Below are 20,583 nucleotides of genomic sequence, written 5' to 3'. Positions count from 1 at the left end.
CTTGTCTTCTTCCTGGTTCATTTCTTGCCAGAAGCTGAAGAAGCTTCTTGGATGAGAAGTGAAACGTTTTCAAGAGGTGGGGGGGAAGCAAGAAAGTCCAGTTTGAACAACCCCTTTGGGATAGACTGATGACATGTTTAAGCCCGCCTTCCAGCACAGCCTTCCCATCTCCTACAACAGTGGTTCCCAAACTTGGCAACTTTAAGACTTGTGGACTTCAACTCGCAGAATTCTCCCGCCAGCTCTGCTGGCTGGAGAATTCTGGAAGTTGAAATCCACAAGTCTTAAAGTTGCCAAGTTTGGGAACCATTGTCCTACAAGATGGTCCATAGGGCCAACATCCTGGAAGTTGTTCAATGTAGGTGTTCTCAGAAGTTCTGGAGATGAACACCTGGGCTCTTTCTCCATCCGTTCTTTGTTCTTCAGGAGCCTCTCGGTGGTTTCAGACTCTGAGGTCGATGCGGCACTAGCAGTTATGAAATTGTGTAAGTCATGGAAAAAGAAGTACGGTGATACCAGACAGGGCATGAAGCAAAAGACATGAGGATGCCCCCCGCTCCCATTCCTGGGAATATAAATCAACTGAAGAAAGAATTTGTCCTAGATTTTATCGTTCCTGCTGCCAGGTAGCGAAAAGTGCCTGTTTTCTGTTCTTTAGGCCTCTTTAAACCTGGGGCGGGGGGGCACAGAAAGGCAGTTAAAGAAGGTGGGAAAACCCCAGGACACTCCTGCAGAGGGCATCTTCGTGATGATCCTAGATCTCCTTTGTCTTTATCCTCCATTGTAAACCTGCCCATTTTGGCACACTCTTAATATTTTCTTTATTACCATTTCATCTGTAGGGTACTAACGTTTTTCCAATTTTGTGCATAAATAATTCTAGCCGCTGTTATTACCTGTAGCATTAAATATATCATTATTTTACTGTATTTTTCCAGTAGTGTACCTAATAAGAATAATCCTGGTTTTAAGTCTATTTATTGTGTTGTCCTCTCTTCCAACCACCTTTGTATCTTAGACCAGTATTTTTGTTGCCGATGGACAGTTCGACCAATTATGTAGTGGAATTATGTAAGAACTTGCTGCAGAAAAATCAAACCCAGAAAGCACACACAGATAACTGATTCAGCTGGATTCATTAACTTCTTTATATACATAATAATAGACTAATAAATGTACAATATCAACAGGTGGTTCTTCCAAGTAAACACAAGCAGTTAGTTTCTTTTCAGCAGACAAGCCCAGACAGACAGGCTACTTTACTTCTCAGAACAGCAGGCTGCTTACGTTTCTGTTTCAATTCTCTGCACAGACTCAGATATGTTTAAGCTCCCATTGGCTGACTTAGTTACTATGCTTATTCATTGGCTACCTTGTTCCCACATCTCTCCCAGTCATGAATATTTTAACAAATTATTATTCAAGTGCATATACAGTATATTTCTAGTACATTCATACAACTAGTTTAGTTAGTTTAGTTTAGTTTTGGTTTATTTGTATGCCACCCTTCTCCAGGAGGGACTCAGGGCGGCGAACAACTCAAAGGGGAAAGGGAACATAAACAACAGTACACATAATTAAAACATGCTCTTAAAACTGTCATTTTAAGAGCATGTTTTGCAAAAGCGACTCTCATATATACATTATATTTCTCCATACAAGTCTACCTGTTAAGGCTCATAAGTAGCAAGTACAGAAAGGCCCTCAATCTATGGAGGGGAAAAGGCTTTTTATTATACAAGTGCTGTAATTTTCAATTTTTGGATGAGGTAAAGACCCGGAGAATCCATTCACTTTGTTAAATTCCAAAAACAAGATATAAAGTTCAAGAGTATATTGACTTCTGGAAATTTTATCTTTGGTTGCAGGTTTTTTTCTTCAAAACTTAACTTAGTTATAAAACAGTATAAAACTCAAAAAAAAAAATTAAGGAAAGAAAAAAGAATTAAAAAGGCAGAGAAAGGGGTGGGGGAAGCAACCTTGGAGAATGCAAAGAAAAAGGAAAAATAGAAGAGCTTGTTTTGGCAACATGGGACAAAGATTTAGAAAGCACTTCCGGTAACTTCCTGGAAGTCCATTTGATATACAGTATTTTTCAAATTGTAAGACACACTCCCCCCCCCCAAATAAAGTGGGTGGAAATGTCCGTGCATCTTATAAAATGAATGTTGCGGGGGGGGGGGGGGAGAGGGGTTGTTGATGCAGCAGTTTTCTCGCAGATGTTTCATTACCAAACTAGGTAACATCGTAGTGCTAGAAAGGAGCAGGATTGGCTCTTCTTTTTATATATCAGTGGCTTGTCCTGTCAAGGTTGGCGGGGAAGTTCTAGGAGATTCTTTCATTAAGCTGATGTTGACTGTTAGCTTGTTTGTCTGTATTGGTAATTGCCGGATTCGGGATATTGTTTACTTGTTGCTCTTGTGTTGATTTTGATGTTAATTTTTGCTCATATAGGTGTTGATTGTTGGTTAAAAGGTGGGGGCTTTTTTGGTATTTTTGTTTCCTTTTGGGCTTTTAGATTGTAAATGTTGTTTATCTCCATGTGCCTGTTGATGGCTAATTCATCTGAGTGCCAGGCCACCAGGAATTCTCTGCCATTTTTGGGATTTGGCTTGATCTAAGGATGCTCACAGTTTCCCAGTTGAAACTATGATTGAGTCTATCCATACATTGTGAAATTAAGGAGTTTTCATCATGTCTTCTGACTGCCAGTCCTTACAGTGCATGTTGTAGCTGAATCCTGTTTTTTCCTTCTGGGGCTGCTGGGATTTTTGGTTTACTTGGGATGATTTGGAGGGCTTTACTTAGTTTAGACTTACCGTTAGTCTTTCTTTGGGTCTTAAGCAGGAGAGGTCTCTCTGTTCTGCCCCGGGCAATGAGGTCCACTCGGGCAGCCAGTTAACTCCACGCTTAGGAATATCTTTCAGATCACCTTTATTATCAGGCATCCTTAATAGCAAAACTTACAGTTCAGTGTTAAGATTCTTCTGACTTTCCATGATCTGTCCCATCACGTAGTGTAAAAAGATATTGATTCCTCTAACCCATGCTGCTGGTGCAAAGCTGCTTCTGGTAGAACGAGGCTATTCAGAGAATCACCCCTAATAAATCACTTTTCCCGGGCAGAGTACCCCGCTGCCCAATCAGGGAACACAGATGTGGTCACATATTATGGGACTACATTTCCCATAAGGTAGTTACATTTCCCATGAGGTAGTTTCTTAAAGGAGACCGCTCGTAATTCCTATATTAGCTATATACTTTTGGGAGAGCACCCTCTCCCATTCCACACTAGAGGCAGATTTTCTTCTTGCCTGCAACAAGACGACAGGATTTCTGGATCACTCCGAGTCCGGAATGCAGAACCATAGGATGCCTTTTGCTTCAAAGAGAAAAAAATGGTGGAAGTCAATACCTGTATTTGCATGCCCCCCCCGTTTCTTCTCTATTCTCATCAGCTCTCTGTCCCCCCCCCCCCGCAACCTCCACAAGAACTAGGGGAAGCAACCAAAGAGGAAGGAAGGATTGCAACCCTCCTATCAGAGGGGATATGCAGCAGGTTCTGACCAGTTCTGCAGAACCGGCAACAGAAATTTTGAGTATTTCGGAGAACCGGTAAATACTACCTCTGCCTGGCCCCGCCCCTATCTATTCTCTGCCTCCCAAGTCCCAGCTGATTGGGAGGGAATGGGAATTTTGCCGTATCCTTCCCCTGCCATGGCCACCAAGCCATGCCCACCAAGCCACACCCGCCAAGCCATGCCACGCCCACAGAACCAGTAGTAAAAATAATTGACTCCCACCACTGCCTCCTATGTACAAAGAGCTGCTGGTGGGGCCTCCTCACTTCTCCCCCAGGGTTCCTTATACTTCCAGTTCCTCCTGGCCAAAGAGACTTGTTTCCTAGAAGGTCCCAGCTGCCCTTTCTCCCCCTTGCCTCGAGTCATTCCTGGCCAGAAGTCCCCCATTTCCCCAGAGTGCCCCAATTCCTGTTTCTGGTTACTTCCTGGTCTCTCTCTCCTCCCTCGGAGCTGATTGGTCAGAGACGCTGAGCTGAGCCGGATCTTCCACTGCAAAGCAGCCAACCCCAGGCTCCCCACATTATTACCTTGGGAAAATTTAATCCCCCACCCCGACAACCCTGATGGTCTTGATTCTCAGGTATGTTGGAAGCCCAGAGTTTTGTCTCTTGAATAGCAGCACTCTTTCTGCTTTACATCAAGGACCTTTGTGATCATATTATAATCAGCTGCATCCTCTTTGCTGATGACGTAAAACTATTTAACACCCCCAACAATACTTCTGTCCAACAAAGTGACTTTGACTATGTGTCAGAATGGTTGCGCAATTGGCAACTCCAAAGCTCAACCAACAAATGCTCTGTCTTACACAATGGCAACAAAAATCAGAATACCAAATACAACTTGGGCGGATACGACCTCATAGATGACCCTCATTCTGTCAAGGACCTAGGAGTACTCATCTCAAACGATCTAAGCCCCAGAGCTCACTGTAACAGCATTGCCAAAAAGGCATTAAGAGTTGTTAACCTAATTTTGCAAAGCTTCTTCTCCGGTAACATTGTACCGCAAACTAGGGCATACAAAACCTTTGCCAGACCAATTCTCGAATACAACTCATCTGTCTGGAATCCACACTGTATATGGGACATTAATGCAATCGAGCAGGTCCAGAGGTATTTCACGAGAAGAGTCCTCCACTTCTCTGCTCACAACAGAATCCCTTATAATGACAGGCTTGCAATTTTGGCCTTGGAGAACCTAGAACTATGCCGATTAAGGTCTGACCTAAGCGTTGTACACAAAATTATCTGCTACAACATCCTACCTGTCAACGACTACTTCAGCTTCAACCTCAATAATACTCAGGCAAACAATAGATACAAACTCAAGGTTAATTGCTCCAAACTCAATTGCAGAAAATATGACTTCAGCAACAGAGTGGTCAATGCCTGGAATGCTCTACCTGACTCCGTTGTTACACTCCTCAAACTCCCAAAACTTTAACCTTAGACTGTCTACTGTGGACCTCACTCCACTCCTAAGAGGTCTGTAAAGGGGGTGTGCATAAGCGCACCAGGATGCCTACCGTCCCTGTCCTACTGTCCTCATTTATTTGTATTCATTTCCTTTGTTCATGTCCACGTTTATACCTATTATTGTTATCTTGTACATGTTTGACAAACTAAATAAGTAAAAAATAAAATAAATAGTCGGCAACACTCACACTCACCCTTGACGTTAATTTAGTTTGCATCAACGACAGTGATTGAGTCTCATCTTCTGCACCATACACAGGGGAACCACGAATGCCTTGTGAAGAAGTCTGATAAGAGCAGGAAGTCACTTCCCCATAGAGATTTGTCCTGCGTCTTTTCCTCCACCAACCTGACAGGTGGCAAAAGAGAAAACAGCTAGTTTATTTCAGGGGTAGCAGCTCCTGCCTGAGCTGGAGAAGGATTTATCCTGAACCACTCGCAATAAATAGACAGATGGTGTTCCCCATGTAATCTGGGCTTAGTTGTTCTTAATGCAACTGTCACAACTTTTGTTACCCAATCTTAACCTAGCCAGATTTAGAACCAGCAATTGTGGCTGATCTTGAAAGGCTAAACTGGGTCTAGCTGGGTCAGAGAATAACAAGCCAATCAGAAGGCCCATCCAGGAAGAAGGAGATGGCAAAGCACTCCTAAATTCTTGCTGAGAAAATTACCAGGAAGTGCTGAGGTGCACTTGGTGAAACTCAACTGAGGGGACATGTCCTGCATCCTCCCTCCCTCTCCTGTCTCTTGCTCTTAGGAGGAGCAGTAGCAGAAGAAGAAGCTTCCTGGACCTTTCTCCCCGCTCTTCCTTTCCCCAGGTGTGATTTGCAAGCAGGGGCAGAGGGCATGGGGCTTCTCCCCCCATGGAACTCTCTTTCCATCAGAGCTTCCCTTTGCCAGGTGACATGGCAAATAGATCTCCTTCAAGGACAGGAGTATGGGTTTTATAGCACTTCCCAGATCATTTAAGGGACTTTTCCTGGACTCCTGAGCTGCTGATATTTTACTCTGAAGTAAGTCCATTGAGGCCAAAGAGTTTTCCTCCCAGACAACAGGAATATATTGAGATTTGCAGGAAGTGGAAAAATGGCTGCATAGTTTCTTCTTCTTTTCTGACCCATGTTCAAAACGCTGTTTCTAGGGAACGGTCTCGTGGGGGTCCTGGCTACAACTCTCAGGAAGGCTGTCTGCCAACCACACCAGCTCAGTCAACACAGAAAGACCCCCAGGGTCGGTGTCGGAGGGTGTGTTTGTTTCACTTACGTATCAGGAAGAAAATCCCAGCTCCCAAAATTAAGGCAGCTATAATCGCCCAAGGACTCAACCGCCCTGTAATTAAAGAAGGAGAAACATGGCTCTTATTAGACAGGTGCTGAGTTCCCCCGAAGTGGAGATGCTGAGCAATGGAAGCTTTTCCCAACCTCTATTGGCCACCAGTACTGTCCCAGCTGAAGGAAGCCCCTCCCCTCCAAGGCTAAAGAGGGCAGAGCAAATGGCCTTGAAGGGCAGAAGGAGGAGCCACAACCACTCATTAATCATATCACATCCTCTCATATATCATCCTGTGACATTTCTTCATATTTTTGCTGCTACCACTTTCAACGACCTGACAGAAATCACTTCTCTTGTATCACTAAATGTAGGATTACATTTCTTGCTCTCCACCTAAAAACATGAGATGGTCTCCCAAACACAAACACACATTTCAAACATTGGTGAAAAATCTACTTCTACAACTCTCACCTGTTTTCTCCTTGAAAGTCAACACTAACGGTTCCGGCAAGCCCTTGTGGTCCAGGTGACACTGATAATGGTCCCTCTCCTTGGGGTTGATCTCAATGCTGATCTGGACATAATAGGTCTCATCAGAATTGGGGGCCACATTCCTTTGGAGGGTCTCATTTTGGCAGACCTCTCCGTCCCTCGTCCAGGTGGCCTGGATCTCCTTGGGGTGGAAGCCAAAGGCCTGGCAGATGAGGACCTCCACGCTATCATCCACCACCTTGCGAGTCACCTTCCCCACTGGGGGCTCTGCAGAAAAAACAACAATAAAGTTCCCAGGAGTTTGAGGAGGAGCCAATGACCCCACGGTACGGACATGTAGTCTCGATGCTCTGAGACTGCAGCTGATACTTTTGCCACTGGGGGGTCCAATCGGACTGAAACCATCCCGAAGAGACGGTGAACAGGAAGACCACATCTTGTTGATATCAGGGACAATGCAAGTCTCTGATTGATACAAGAGAAGGACTTCAAGCTAGTGACAAAAGACAGCTTAGGCTGATGAAGTGGGGACGGCTAAGGAACGGAAGGAAAGAGAAAGAGAAAGTGTGATCATCTGGGGAATCCTTTCTGTTTTGAAAAAAAAACTACCCAAAAGAATCTCTTTTTTTATGCTAAACTAAATCCTTAAGCAGAAGAAGTTAGCGGTGGAACTGATTTCATTGTTTTGTTTTGGTTAGTTTGCTTTTCTTCTTGTAATTATTGAAATGCTCCTCGCATTTTTTTCTCTCTCCCTCCCCTCTGTTTAAAGTGAATGGACTAGATTTTCTTCTTTGTCTCCTTCCTGCTTTATTTTTCAACTTAAGGACTAAAATCTCCATCCCTACTCTAACAAAAATAATCTATTATTTGCTATTAAACTCCATTTAAGAACTTTGTCCCTCCTAAATCTGAGACAAGAAAATGAAAAAAATACTACTTTTGCTGCTCGGAAGCTACAGGCTAGAGCTTTTTTTGAAACCATGCATTTGTTCCTGTTTCTCCTTTGATCTCACTGTCTTTCTGCTTCAAAGCTCAGTAACTAAAAGTGATAAGAGTCAAGGTCATAAATTGTTTACCACAGCTGTCTCTTGAGAACTCTATCGGCACTGGGAGAAGGGGAAAAAAATGGAACCTTTCTCTTGTGAAGATTAAAGCTACAGTGGCTGTAATTTACAATTTGGAACATGGAGCAATTTACAGAAGAGAAAATTTTAATTTTGCAAAAGATTTGGGGTGCAATTCAAAAGTTATTGGTAATTTAGAGAATTGACAAGAAGATACAGAGTATACCAGAAAAAAATGAGGGAGATGGAGTTCCAAAAACTGAAGAGAAAAAATGAACACAAAGATAAGAAAACTAATGATTTGATTTCTGAAATGAAAGTGGTTGAAAGTGAAAAAATGGGAGTTTGGAGGGGGGAATTCGATGATCTGGAGCTCTACCCAAAATTTCAAGGCAAATGCCCAATGGCCAACTAATTAAATGCAACAAAAATGAAGCCTACAAATACTTAGGCATTCTGCAGTTGGATAACATCAAGCATGGAGAAGTAAAAACTATTGTCAGGGGAGAGTACACCAACAGAGTTAGGAAAATTTTGAAATCTAAATTGAATGGTGGAAATACAATCAAGGCCATAAATACCTGGGCAATACCAGTTATAAGATACACAGCTGGTATAGTTAACTGGACGCAAGCTGATTTGGACATTTTGGACCGAAAAACCAGGAAACTAATGACAATGCACTACAGTTTACATCCACGTGGTGATACTGATAGACTACACCTGCCCCGAAAATCAGGTGGCAGAGATTATTACAAGTGAAGCAAACAGTTGAAAAAGAAAAACATGCACTGGCTGATTATTTAAAAGAAAGTCAAGAACATCTATTAATCGAAGTAAAGAACAAAAATCTACTGAAGGCCCAACAGATGAAACAAGAATACAGAAAAGATGTGATAAAATCAAGAATGGAGAGTTGGCAGAACAAAGCACTGCATGGCCAATTTCTGGAAAAAAATAAAAGATAAAGTGGACAGTGAACAAACTTGGTTATGGTTAACAACAGGTACATTAAAGAAAGAAACAGAGTCACTAATCCTGGCTGCGCAAGAACAAGCTATCTGCACAAATGCCATTAAGGCCAAAATCGAAAAATCCTCTGATGATGCCAAATGCAGACTTTGCAAAGAAGCTGATGAAACTGTTGATCACATACTCAGCTGCTGTAAAAAAATCACGGAGACTGATTATAAATTGCGGCACAATTCAGTAGCACAAATGATCCATTGGAATTTGTGCAAAAATTATAATATTAAAACAGCAACAAATTGGTGGGAACATCAGCCTGAAAAAGTCACCGAAAATCAGATGGTCAAGATCTTGTGGGATTTTCACATACAAACGGACAAAATACTGGCGCATAATACACCAGACATCACACTGGTTGAGAAAAATAAGGTTACAATCATAGACATCGCAACACCAGGTGATAGCCGGGTCGCCGAGAGGGAACATGAAAAAATCGCAAAATACCAGGACTTAAAAATCGAAATTCAACCACTATGGCACAAACCAGCAGTGGTAACTCCAGTGGTAATTGGCACACTGGGTGCTATTCCAAAAGCACTGGAATTACATTTAAAACAGTTAAAAATTGACAAAATCACCATCAGTCAAATGCCGCACTGCTTGGATCTGCATGCATATTACCAAAATACGTTATGACGTCCTAGGCCCCTGGGCGGGGCCCGACTAGTAACCAATGCCAAATCCGGCGAAACAACTGGCCGCTGTGACACAATTGTATAATAATAATATAATCTGACTCTATGGAAAGTCAGAAATAGAAATTCAATCACTGACAAACACAGTCCGAGTATTCAGCACCGATATTTCAATGCAGTTTGCATGGAAAAATGCACCACTGTATCCATAAAAAGGGGAAAAATCACTATATGTGAGGGAATTGAAATGCCCAATGGCCAACTAATTAAATGCAACGAAAATGAAGCCTACAAATATTTAGGCATTCTGCAGTTGGATAACATCAAGCATGGAGAAGTAAAAACTATTGTCAGGGGAGAGTACACCAACAGAGTTAGGAAAATTTTGAAATCTAAATTGAATGGTGGAAATACAATCAAGGCCATAAATACCTGGGCAATACCAGTTATAAGATACACAGCTGGTATAGTTAACTGGACGCAAGCTGATTTGGACATTTTGGACCGAAAAACCAGGAAACTAATGACAATGCACTACAGTTTACATCCACGTGGTGATACTGATAGACTACACCTGCCCCGAAAATCAGGTGGCAGAGATTATTACAAGTGAAGCAAACAGTTGAAAAAGAAAAACATGCACTGGCTGATTATTTAAAAGAAAGTCAAGAACATCTATTAATCGAAGTAAAGAACAAAAATCTACTGAAGGCCCAACAGATGAAACAAGAATACAGAAAAGATGTGATAAAATCAAGAATGGAGAGTTGGCAGAACAAAGCACTGCATGGCCAATTTCTGGAAAAAAATAAAAGATAAAGTGGACAGTGAACAAACTTGGTTATGGTTAACAACAGGTACATTAAAGAAAGAAACAGAGTCACTAATCCTGGCTGCGCAAGAACAAGCTATCCGCACAAATGCCATTAAGGCCAAAATCGAAAAATCCTCTGATGATGCCAAATGCAGACTTTGCAAAGAAGCTGATGAAACTGTTGATCACATACTCAGCTGCTGTAAAAATATCACGGAGACTGATTATAAATTGCGGCACAATTCAGTAGCACAAATGATCCATTGGCATTTGTGCAAAAATTATAATATTAAAACAGCAACAAACTGGTGGGAACATCAGCCTGAAAAAGTCACCGAAAATCAAATGGTCAAGATCTTGTGGGATTTTCGCATACAAACGGACAAAATACTGGTGCATAATACACCAGACATCACACTGGTTGAGAAAAATAAGGTTACAATCATAGACATCGCAATACCAGGTGATAGCAGGGTCGACGAGAAGGAATATGAAAAAATTGCAAAATACCAGGACTTAAAAATTGAAATTCAATGATTATGGCACAAACCAGCAGTGGTAATTCCAGTGGTAATTGGCACACTGGGTGCTATTCCAAAAGCACTGGAATTACATTTAAAACAGTTAAAAATTGACAAAATCACCATCAGTCAAATGCAAAAAGCCGCACTGCTTGGATCTGCACGCATATTATGAAAATACGTTATGACGTCCTAGGCCCCTGGGTGGGGCCCGACTAGTAACCAATGCCAAATCCGGCGAAACAATTGGCCGCTGCGATACAATTGTATAATAATAATAATAATAATAATAATAATAATAATAATAATAATAATAATAATAATAATAATATGATACAGTTAGTTCAGAATGCAGCCGCGCAAGCGATAATGTGTGTACCTAGATACACCCATGTTACACCTATCTTCCATGAGCTGCACTGGCTCCCCATTGGTCTCTGGACCCGTTTCAAGGTGCTAGTCATTACTTTTAAAGCCCTACATGGTATAGGACCTGGCTACCTGAGAGACTGCCTCCTGCCATTCACCTCCCAACGACCAATAAGATCGCACAGGTTGGGCCTCCTCCGGGTGCCGTCGACCGGACAATGCCGGCTGGCGGCCCCCCAAGGGAGGGCCTTCTCTGTTGCTGCACCGGCCCTGTGGAACGATTTACCCGCAGAGATCCGGACCTTTACCACTCTCCAGGCCTTCCGTAAAGCGACCAAGACCTGGCTGTTCCGGCAGGCCTGGGGCTGTTGATTAATATCCAGCCCCACTTAGATAGAATGGATGGTGTACTAATTGTAAAATTGTATTTTTTAAATTTTAAATGCTTTTATTTTTGCTGTGAGCCGCCCAGAGTCCCACCGGGAGTGGGCAGCATACAAATTTTATTAAAGTAAAGTAAAGTAAAGTAAAGTGATAAGAGTTATAGTTAACAACATATATCTGTACTGGTTTAATATAAGGAATTTGGATATAAATTGCAAACAATGATTTGGGAAAAAAGGTTTAGAAATTTAATTAATTAATTCTTACTTTGAATATGTTATAAATTTGTAATGTTATTGGATATATGAAAGTAGATAACCAAAAATGTAACTAAGTTTTATAATTATTAAGTAGTAATATAGTACCTTATAGATGGTTATGTTAAATAAATAATTGATAAGGGCAACAAGGAATACATACAAGGTTGGTTTGATGAGAAGAAAATAGATATAACAGTAAAGGATTTTTTGTTAACCAATATTAATTATAACAACTAACAATGGAATGATAAGGATAAGGGATACAGTTAATTATATATGTTTGTGTGTGTGTGTGTGTGTGTGTGTGTGTGTGTGTTTTATTTGTGCCGATAAATAAATAAAGGGAGACTAGTATAGATCTATTTCAAGCTATTTAGCTCTCATCAGCTAGCCATACCCTTGCTGGGAATCGAACCTGTGCTCTACCATAACAAACAATTTCAGTCAAATGAGAACTATGATATGTTGAGAGTAAGACTCATTAAGAACTTTGATATTTGATATGAATGTAAGTAATGACTGTGGAAGAGATGTACGAAAGCTAAATATAACCAATTTATGCACTTTCTACAAGATGTAATGTAAGATGATTATTTTTTTGTGTGTTGTTTGTTTAATAAAAATTAAAAAATGTAAAAAAAATAAAGTTCCCAGGAGTTTGAGTGTTTCTGACAAGACTATTTAATAACACGAAAGACCTCATCCTGCCATCCACCTCCTCTGCTCCATCTCCTTGCCTCAACCTGCAGGAGTCCCTCAAATGGGGCATCGGAACTCTTTGGATTTATTTTTGAAAGGGACACATGGAATTGGGGGTAATGTTCTCACATGGGACAACATAATGTAATGTAACATAATGTTTTCCTCCAGTAATACAATGAGGGATACTTCCTGATCCTTTTCTGTCACTAGTTAAAAAGGTGTCTTGGATGATAAGGATAGAAACAATAAGAGGAGGGGAGGTGACAGAAACATGCTCAATGGAGACCCCCTTTGCCACTCACCTGTCCTCTGCAGAGTATTGTTCTTGTAGGACAGGTATCTGTTCAGTCCCTCAATGCAGGTCTCATTCAGGAAGATTTTATTGCTCTCGGACCATTCTGGATGCTTCTCCCACTTCTCCTTGAACTTCTGGGCCTGGGGCTGAGCTACCACCCAGGTAAGGGTCTCCATATCGAAACTGATGAAGTACATCCCATCGTAGCCATAGTAGAAAAACCCTCTTTTGCTCCCATTGTTCATCCTCTCACAGCCCAAAACTGCCTGCCAGGTGTGAAGCCCTGAAGGAGACCCAGAGAGAACAGATGTGAATGAAAAGGGTCCAGGATTCCTCTCCTTAGACAGTATTATACCATAGACCCCTTCCCACCTGGAGAGAGAAACCCAATTTCTCCTTTCACCCTTTATCACACAAGGAGAAACATCTTTTACTTCAATTAACCCTGTTTGGCTGGGATCAGGCCCTGTAGAATTTCTAGGTGAGAAAAAAATATCAGGCGAGTGCATGTTTGTGTGTGTGTGTGGGGGGGGCTCTTTCATTTCTAGGAAAAAAATTATCACCACTACGCCCACTGCAACCATCGGAGCCCAAAGGTGGCACTGCCTCTGCTCACCTCCAGCATGGTGGTCCTGTTTTAATATCTCCTTCAGGTTATCCCCGAAGACCGACTCAGGGGCCAGGAATCTCTCCTTCTCCACCTCCTCCATCCAGGGCACCAGAGGCTCCATCTTTCTGGTGAGGTTGTCAAAGCGAGCAACGGGCTGGTCATCCAAGTAGCCCCTAATGAAGAACTGATGAAGCCCCTGCTTGGGCTCTGGCAGATACAGGTAGAAGTAGCTCAGGGAGTGTGAGGGAGGGCCTGTAGAGGAAGAAGGGAGAAGAGTAGATTTGTGGGGGGATCTGCACTGCAACATCTTACAGTTGCACAACAGTCCCACAACAAGTGAGTCACCACATCTGGGTAAGATGCTCCTCCTGCTCTTCCTCTGGGCCTCCATGGTGACCCTCCCCACAGACCCTTTCCCAACAAGGGAAGACTCAGGTAGGTGCTATCTGCATAGAAGTTAACAAGTGAGTTGAAGGCCTGAAAACCTGCCAGGAGATCATGCAACCTTTTCAAACAAGGGCAAAGTCTGCTGATCACGATGGAGCTGGCTGGCCCATTGCCAGGAAGGAGAAGGAAGTCAGGAAGTAAGACCTTATGCTGAAGTCTAAAAACTTCTCTTTTCACTTTTACTCCTGTTCTCCAAGAAATGCGAATGGGAGCTAATTGCAACTCAGGCACCAAAGATTTAAGACCAGGCTTGCTTGAAGCGCGAGAGAAGGAAGATTTTTCCACCTGGGAAAGGACTTTGGGACTGAGAAGGGAGGATGGGGGAGAGAAAGACCCAATCCAGGACATGCGCCCCTCCCTTTCTATTTCTTCCTCCCCACCCGCCCCTCGCAAATCCTTCCAGAAACTCACCGCAAAGGCCGCCCGGCAGGAAGGACCCCAGCACAGCTCCCCAGAGCAAGAGGGGCGCCCGGTAGAGCTGCATTGCCCTCCAACCAGGCGCTACCGTGCGCCACCAACCGAAGACACCTGCCGTTCCCCAAGGACAAGGCGCTCAGCCGTTGCTCCAGTTCGGGCCCCGTCCAGATCCGCAAAGAAATCCAATTCTGCTAAAATTCTCCGCCCCGTCCGGGTCCGTGAAGAAGAGAGAAAATGGAGCTGCTTCCTTGGTGTTTTCCAGGGTTTCTGGAGGGAGGGAAGGATCCTAGGGAGACGTTGCCCACAAAAGGACAACGGTAGCGCTCAAACGTCCTGGTTTCCCCGGTTGTGTGAACGCAGCCACTGCGATGCCCTCCTCGCTAATTTTGCTTGCGAAGCTACCGATCGACGCCCCCCCCCCCCCCGTCGCCCCGTCCCGTCCATGGGCGGTTTGGGGAGGAAGCTGCACTGTAATAAAAGTTTATTTCGCACGGTAATAAAAGCAGCGAATAAAAGCCGCAGCTCAGCACTTCTGAGAACAGTAACAATTTGCTAACCACATCTTGCATGTTTGTGTGTGTGTGTGTGTGTGCGCGCGCGCGCACCCGCGCGCGCTATGCCAGAGGGTTGCGGAAAGCCCCACTTCTGGCCCTCTACCCCATCCCTCCACTTTCCCTTCCCAGAAGCCAGCCTAGTCTTCCAAGGGAGCCCAAGGGAGCGTTCCCTGCAGTAATCTATCTTGAGAAATCACGAGATTGGAGCTGAGGCTCCACGACAGAGGGGCAGTGGGTGTTTTTGCATCTTGGAGCGAAGGGAAGGGACGCGACAAAGCGGGTATGCAAACAGCAACCTTTATTGAGAATAGAGTGACTACGATTCAGCGTGGCGTGGTTCGCGCCAAACATTTATACCTCCGGGTTTGAACGAGGAACCAATGGGCGTCGAGTAGCTCGACCAATCGGGGCGAGGATTGAACCGGCTCCGCCCGGGAGCCAATCAGAAGGGAGTCCTTATTCCCGCGCTTGTATTTCCCGCGCTAGTATTCAACACCCCTCCCCCCTAGTCAAAGAGTTCCCTAGGAAGGGCAAACATAGTCTTGTAAGTAGGCGGGACGGTGACGTTCTCGTCCCGACCTTCGTGGCTCCCCGGCGGTTGTCGTCGGGGGGGGAAACGCCGGCGGAGGTGTGTCCGTGGCAGGGCGGTGAATCTGCGACGCGGCCCCGCGAGATGGCGCTGGCCCCAGGTCCCGTGCCCGATGTCCATTTGTCCGGGGTGGCGTCTCCGTGGCAACAGGAGTGTCCGACAGTGGCCCCGTGCAGTCTGGTTGGGGTGTAGGTTCAGAGTTTCGATAAGGACTTAGGGGAAGGGAGTAGCCGGGTGAGGCGCGTCTGTCCGAAAGGTTCGTATCGGCTTGTCCCCCGTTCCCCGGGTGGAGGCGGTCCGATGGGGGAAAGGTCATCGAGGGTGGCTCCAGCTGAGAGCGGGTGTCTGAGAGGCTCGGACCGTCTGTTTCCGCGGGGAGGCGTCGCCTTAACTGGTCCACGTGGCGCCTCCATTGTGTTCCGTCGGCCAGGCCGACCCTGAAGGAACAGGGGCCAGTCAGAGCTGTGATGGTTGCGGGAACCCACCGTGGGTCCCCGGAAAAGGAGCGGGCCCATACAGGATCCCCTAACTTAAACGCGTGTGAAGGGAGGGCCCCCAGGTTGCTCGGCAGATCCCCTGCATAAAGTGGATGGAGCCTGTCTAGGGGGGTTCGCAATCTCCTACCCATTAAGAGCTCCGCGGGACTTTTATTAGTCGTTGGGCAGGGTATGGAGTGCTGGCTCAAGAGGTAAGCCGCCACTCTTTCTTGCCAGTCGCCCTGGTCCATGCGGCCCAAAGCTTCTTTGGCTGAGCGAACTGCGCGCTCCGCCCGGCCGTTACTAGCTGGGTGATACGGGGCTGTGGCAGCGTGTCTGATTCCTTGTTCGGCCAGGAATTCTTGGAACGTGGTGGAGGTAAACTGGGGCCCATTATCTGAGACTATCACATCTGGTAACCCATGGGTGGCGAACATCTTACGAAGGGCCCTCACTGTACTCTCTGCTGTGGTGGAGGTCATGATTACCAGCTCCACCCACTTGGAGTAAGCATCAACTACTATCATGAAGTTTCGGCCGTGGAAGGGGCCGGCAAAGTCAATGTGTAAACGGGACCATGGGCCTCTAGGGATTTCCCATTCACGAGGGGCGGCTGTGGGGGGATTCGGCCTAGAGTTTTGGCAGATCCTGCATCGGCCTACGTAGTCTGCAATTTCCGAATCTAGCAAGGGCCACCACACATAGCTACGGGCTAAGGCTTTCATTCGCGCTATGCCGGGGTGGTTTTTGTGGAGTGCGGGCAGGATTCGTGCCCGCAAGGCTGTGGGGATCACTACCCTATCCCCCCAGACAAGACAACCCCCGTGAAGGGCGAGTTCGGCTTGTCGTGCTTTAAATGGTCGGAATCCTTCCGCTACCTTTTCCGTGGGCCAACCCCTCAAAACCCATGAAGCTACTTGGGATAGGACGGGGTCAGCCTTTGTGCAAGCTGCGACGTCTGCGGCAGAGACGGGGAGGTCGGATTCGGCGATGGACAAAATAGAGAGAGCGGGCACGTGGGCTGTGTCCGTCTCTGGCAAAGGGCAACGGCTCAGGGCGTCTGCGTGCCCTAGCTGCTTACCCGGACGGTATAACAGCGTATACGAATACGCCGTTAGGAACTCCGTCCAGCGTGTCATGCGGGGAGACAAAATGGGGGGGGTTGGCTTGTCGCCTGCCAGTAGCCCCAGGAGTGGCTTGTGATCTGTGACAAGGGTGAAATTCCTACCATAGAGGTAGTCATGGAACCGCTTAATGCCGGACACTGCAGCCAGGGCTTCTTTATCGATTTGGCTGTAGTTCCGCTCCGTGGAGGAGAGTGTCCGGGAATAGAAAGCTATGGGGGCCTCTGAGCCGTTCGGGAGGGCATGGCTCAGGACCGCCCCTATGCCATAGGGAGAGGCGTCGCAAGTCAGAACTAGGGGCATCCTATCGCTATATTGGATTAGGACTGCCGACGAGGTCAAAATGTCTTTTATAGCCGCGAACGCGTGCGCTTCACGGTTACCCCATTGCCAGGTCGCTGACCGGTCAAGCAGTCGGTGTAGCGGCTCGGCCAGCGACGCCTTATGGGGAATAAAAGGGGCGTAGAAATTTAAAAGCCCCAGGAACGCCTGCAATTCCGCCCTAGAGGTGGGTGTAGGTGCGTTTTTGATGGCGGCAACTTTGGAAGGAGTGGGGTGGATGCCTTGGGCATCAATGAGGAACCCCAAGAATTCTACTTTGGGAACAGCAATTTCGCATTTGCTGCGCTTTAGTTTCAGTCCTGCCTCCCTAAAACGTGTGAGAACCTCCCGCAGTATTTTCAGGAGTTCCGAGTGGCTGGGGGCTGCGACCAGGACGTCGTCGAAGTAGGGAACGACGCCTGGGAGCCCGTGGAGCAACCGCTCCATGAGGCTCTGAAAAATCCCCGGGGCAACCGAAACGCCGAATTGGAGGCGGCGGCAACGGAAGGCCCCGCGGTGGGTGACGATGGTCTGGGCTGTAGCCGCATCGTCGTCTACGGGGAGCTGCTGGTAGGCCTGCGCCATATCTAGCTTGGCGAAAATGCGGCCTTGCCCTAAGGAGTGGAGTAGGTGTTGCACTACGGGAACCGGATATGGATTTGCCTGCAGGGCCAAATTGATGGTCGACTTATAGTCGGCACATATTCTCACCGATCCGTCGGGTTTGACCGGGAGGACTATGGGGGTTTCCCAACGGGCGTGATCTACGGGCTCGATCACCCCTTGCTCTATAAGCTTATCAAGTTCAGCGTCTACCTTTGCTCTCAATGCGAAGGGGACCCTACGTGCCTTCAGCCTAATGGGAGCGACCTGGGGATCGAGGCAGAGGGAAATGGGGATGCCCTTATAACAGCCCAATTTCCCATCGAACACATCTGCGAACTCATCTAGAACGCTATCTACGGTGAGGGGGACTACCCTGTGCACCCCCTCTATGGTGAGGCCCAAGGCGGGAAACCAATCCAACCCAAGGAGAGCGGGCAGATCGTTCCTGACGATTAGAACTGGGAGTTTCCCCTTAAAGTCTCCGTATTCCACCTGGATGTGGAATATTCCTGCCGTGGGAATCCCATTTCCCTGGTAGTCTAGGAGGGAGACCCCGACGGGGCGCAATTGGCTCTGGGGAACCCCGGGACAAAGGCGGGAAAACAGGGCCCAAGATAGGAGAGAACGGGAAGACCCGGAGTCCACCTCCATTCGGCAAAGCTGACCTTCGAGTCGGACGGCGGTGCTGATTTTGTGATCGCCGGCGGGAACGTGGGAAGCCTGGTAGACCACGCAGTCGGCGCTGGAGGGCTGGTAGGTTGAGTGGCAGTCCTCAGCTCGCCTTGCGGGACGTGGCTGTTGGCGGCGTTGCGGTGCCTGGCGCTGGTCGCTGGGCTGCAAGAACGATGGGGCTGGCACGAGAGCCCGGCAGACCCTGGCGAGGTGTCCTTCTCCTCGGCAGCGGCGGCAGACGGCGGAACGGAACGGGCAGGATGCGCGGCTGTGGCGGCCGCCGCATCCGCGGCAAGGTGCGTTTGAGACTGGCTGAGCGGGCGTCGGTGGTTGCTGGTGTGGCCTCCGCTTCGGCTGCGTCCTCATTTGTCCGACGGTTTCCTCCTCCTCGTCTTCAGCAGGAGACAGGTCGTCGACGAGGTTCGTCTGTGTGGAAGGCCCCGCGGCGGGTTGCGCGGGGGGTTTCAGCTGGAGGCGTTCGATGTCGGCCGTGGATTGTTCGGAGAGCTCCGCTGCTCGCGCGGTCTCCACGGCTTGCACCAGAGTGATTTTGTGGTTCCGGAGCATGCGGCTGCGCAAATGCACGTCGCGGACCCCGCATACAAACTGCTCCACGAGGTTCTCCTCCAGGTCTGCAAAATCGCACTGGGCGGCCACTGTGCGCAAAGCCTCTAGAAACTGGCTGATGGATTCGTTGGGCTTCTGCACCCGGCGGCGGAAGGTGAAACGGCGTGCGATCAGAGAGGGTGAGGGAGCGTAGTGGTTCCTCAGCCTGGACATCAGCTCGTCCCACCCAAGTTTGTAGGCTGGCCTCGGGGTGGCCAGGGCTCTCGCAGAGGCGAACATGGAAGGCTCACAGCAGGACAAGAAGAAGCTGCATTTCTCCTCGTCGGTCTGTGCCTGGTTCTTCGATGCGATTAAGTAGCACTCGAAACACTCCATGAAGCCGTCCCATGATTCTCCGGCGGATCCGAATGGCGCGAAAGGAGGAAGCGCTGTTGCCATCGTGGTGTGGAGCCAGAGAGGGGGAGGAAGAGGGCGGAGAAAAATTTGCGTTCGCTGCCGGAGTTCTCAGCCTGAGGATAGCGTTCGTGCTGGTTCAAAAGCGGTGGCAGCTGGCTCGTTCTTCTCCATGGTCGCGGGAATCAGAATCCCACCCTCGTCGCCAGTTTTGCATCTTGGAGCGAAGGGAAGGGACGCGACAAAGCGGGTATGCAAACAGCAACCTTTATTGAGAATAGAGTGACTACGATTCAGCGTGGCGTGGTTCGCGCCAAACATTTATACCTCCGGGTTTGAACGAGGAACCAATGGGCGTCGAGTAGCTCGACCAATCGGGGCGAGGATTGAACCGGCTCCGCCCGGGAGCCAATCAGAAGGGAGTCCTTATTCCCGCGCTTGTATTTCCCGCGCTAGTATTCAACAGGTGTAGCAGCTAATTCTGGGGAGAAGGCATTTTGCAGGAGCTCCCACAACTGCCTCTCAAACCCCCCAGCATGTTTGGGGCGTAGGAGGGGGTGGGTGGGCTCAGGCTCCTGATACAGAGAGGAGGGCAGAAGTTGTGAAGAGCAGAGAGAGAGCATTTAAATGATTCAAATGATTGTGATTGGTACTAGAAGTGTACATTGAAACACTGAATAATGAAAGAATGAAGGATGGGATTTTAATATAAATAGATGTGAAGGGTGAAATAAGGGAAATATGAATATTAAAGCAGGTGAAAGATGGAAAAAAGAAAAGAAATGTCTTTGAATATTGCGGTGACATGGGGAAAAAAGTTAAAATAGAGAGAAATAAGAGGGGAATAATTATATATATATATATATACACACACACACACACACATACATATACATATATATTAATAC

The 20,583-nt window shown here is 46.9% G+C and overlaps 2 protein-coding genes across 2 annotated transcripts; both read right to left on the bottom strand.

Moving 5' to 3' along the window:
• Positions 1 to 3,014: 3,014 nt before the first annotated feature.
• LOC116502572 (putative HLA class I histocompatibility antigen, alpha chain H) lies at positions 3,015 to 7,262 on the bottom strand. Its single transcript, XM_032208447.1, has 4 exons — positions 6,806 to 7,262; positions 6,326 to 6,391; positions 5,254 to 5,408; positions 3,015 to 3,382 (listed from the first exon to the last, which is right to left on the bottom strand). The coding sequence occupies exons 1-4, from the start codon at positions 7,260 to 7,262 to the stop codon at positions 3,254 to 3,256; spliced, it is 807 nt and encodes a 268-aa protein (XP_032064338.1). The 3' UTR covers positions 3,015 to 3,253.
• Positions 7,263 to 12,814: 5,552 nt separating this feature from the next.
• On the bottom strand, positions 12,815 to 14,750 carry LOC116502571 (zinc-alpha-2-glycoprotein-like). Its single transcript, XM_032208446.1, has 3 exons — positions 14,368 to 14,750; positions 13,516 to 13,761; positions 12,815 to 13,182 (listed from the first exon to the last, which is right to left on the bottom strand). The coding sequence occupies exons 1-3, from the start codon at positions 14,438 to 14,440 to the stop codon at positions 12,815 to 12,817; spliced, it is 687 nt and encodes a 228-aa protein (XP_032064337.1). The 5' UTR covers positions 14,441 to 14,750.
• Between the last annotated feature and the right edge of the window lie 5,833 nt (positions 14,751 to 20,583).

Source organism: Thamnophis elegans, chromosome 2 (assembly GCF_009769535.1).
Source record: "Thamnophis elegans isolate rThaEle1 chromosome 2, rThaEle1.pri, whole genome shotgun sequence".
Classification (NCBI taxonomy): Eukaryota; Metazoa; Chordata; class Lepidosauria; order Squamata; family Colubridae; genus Thamnophis; species Thamnophis elegans.
This window is presented reverse-complemented; position numbering and strand designations above follow the sequence as displayed.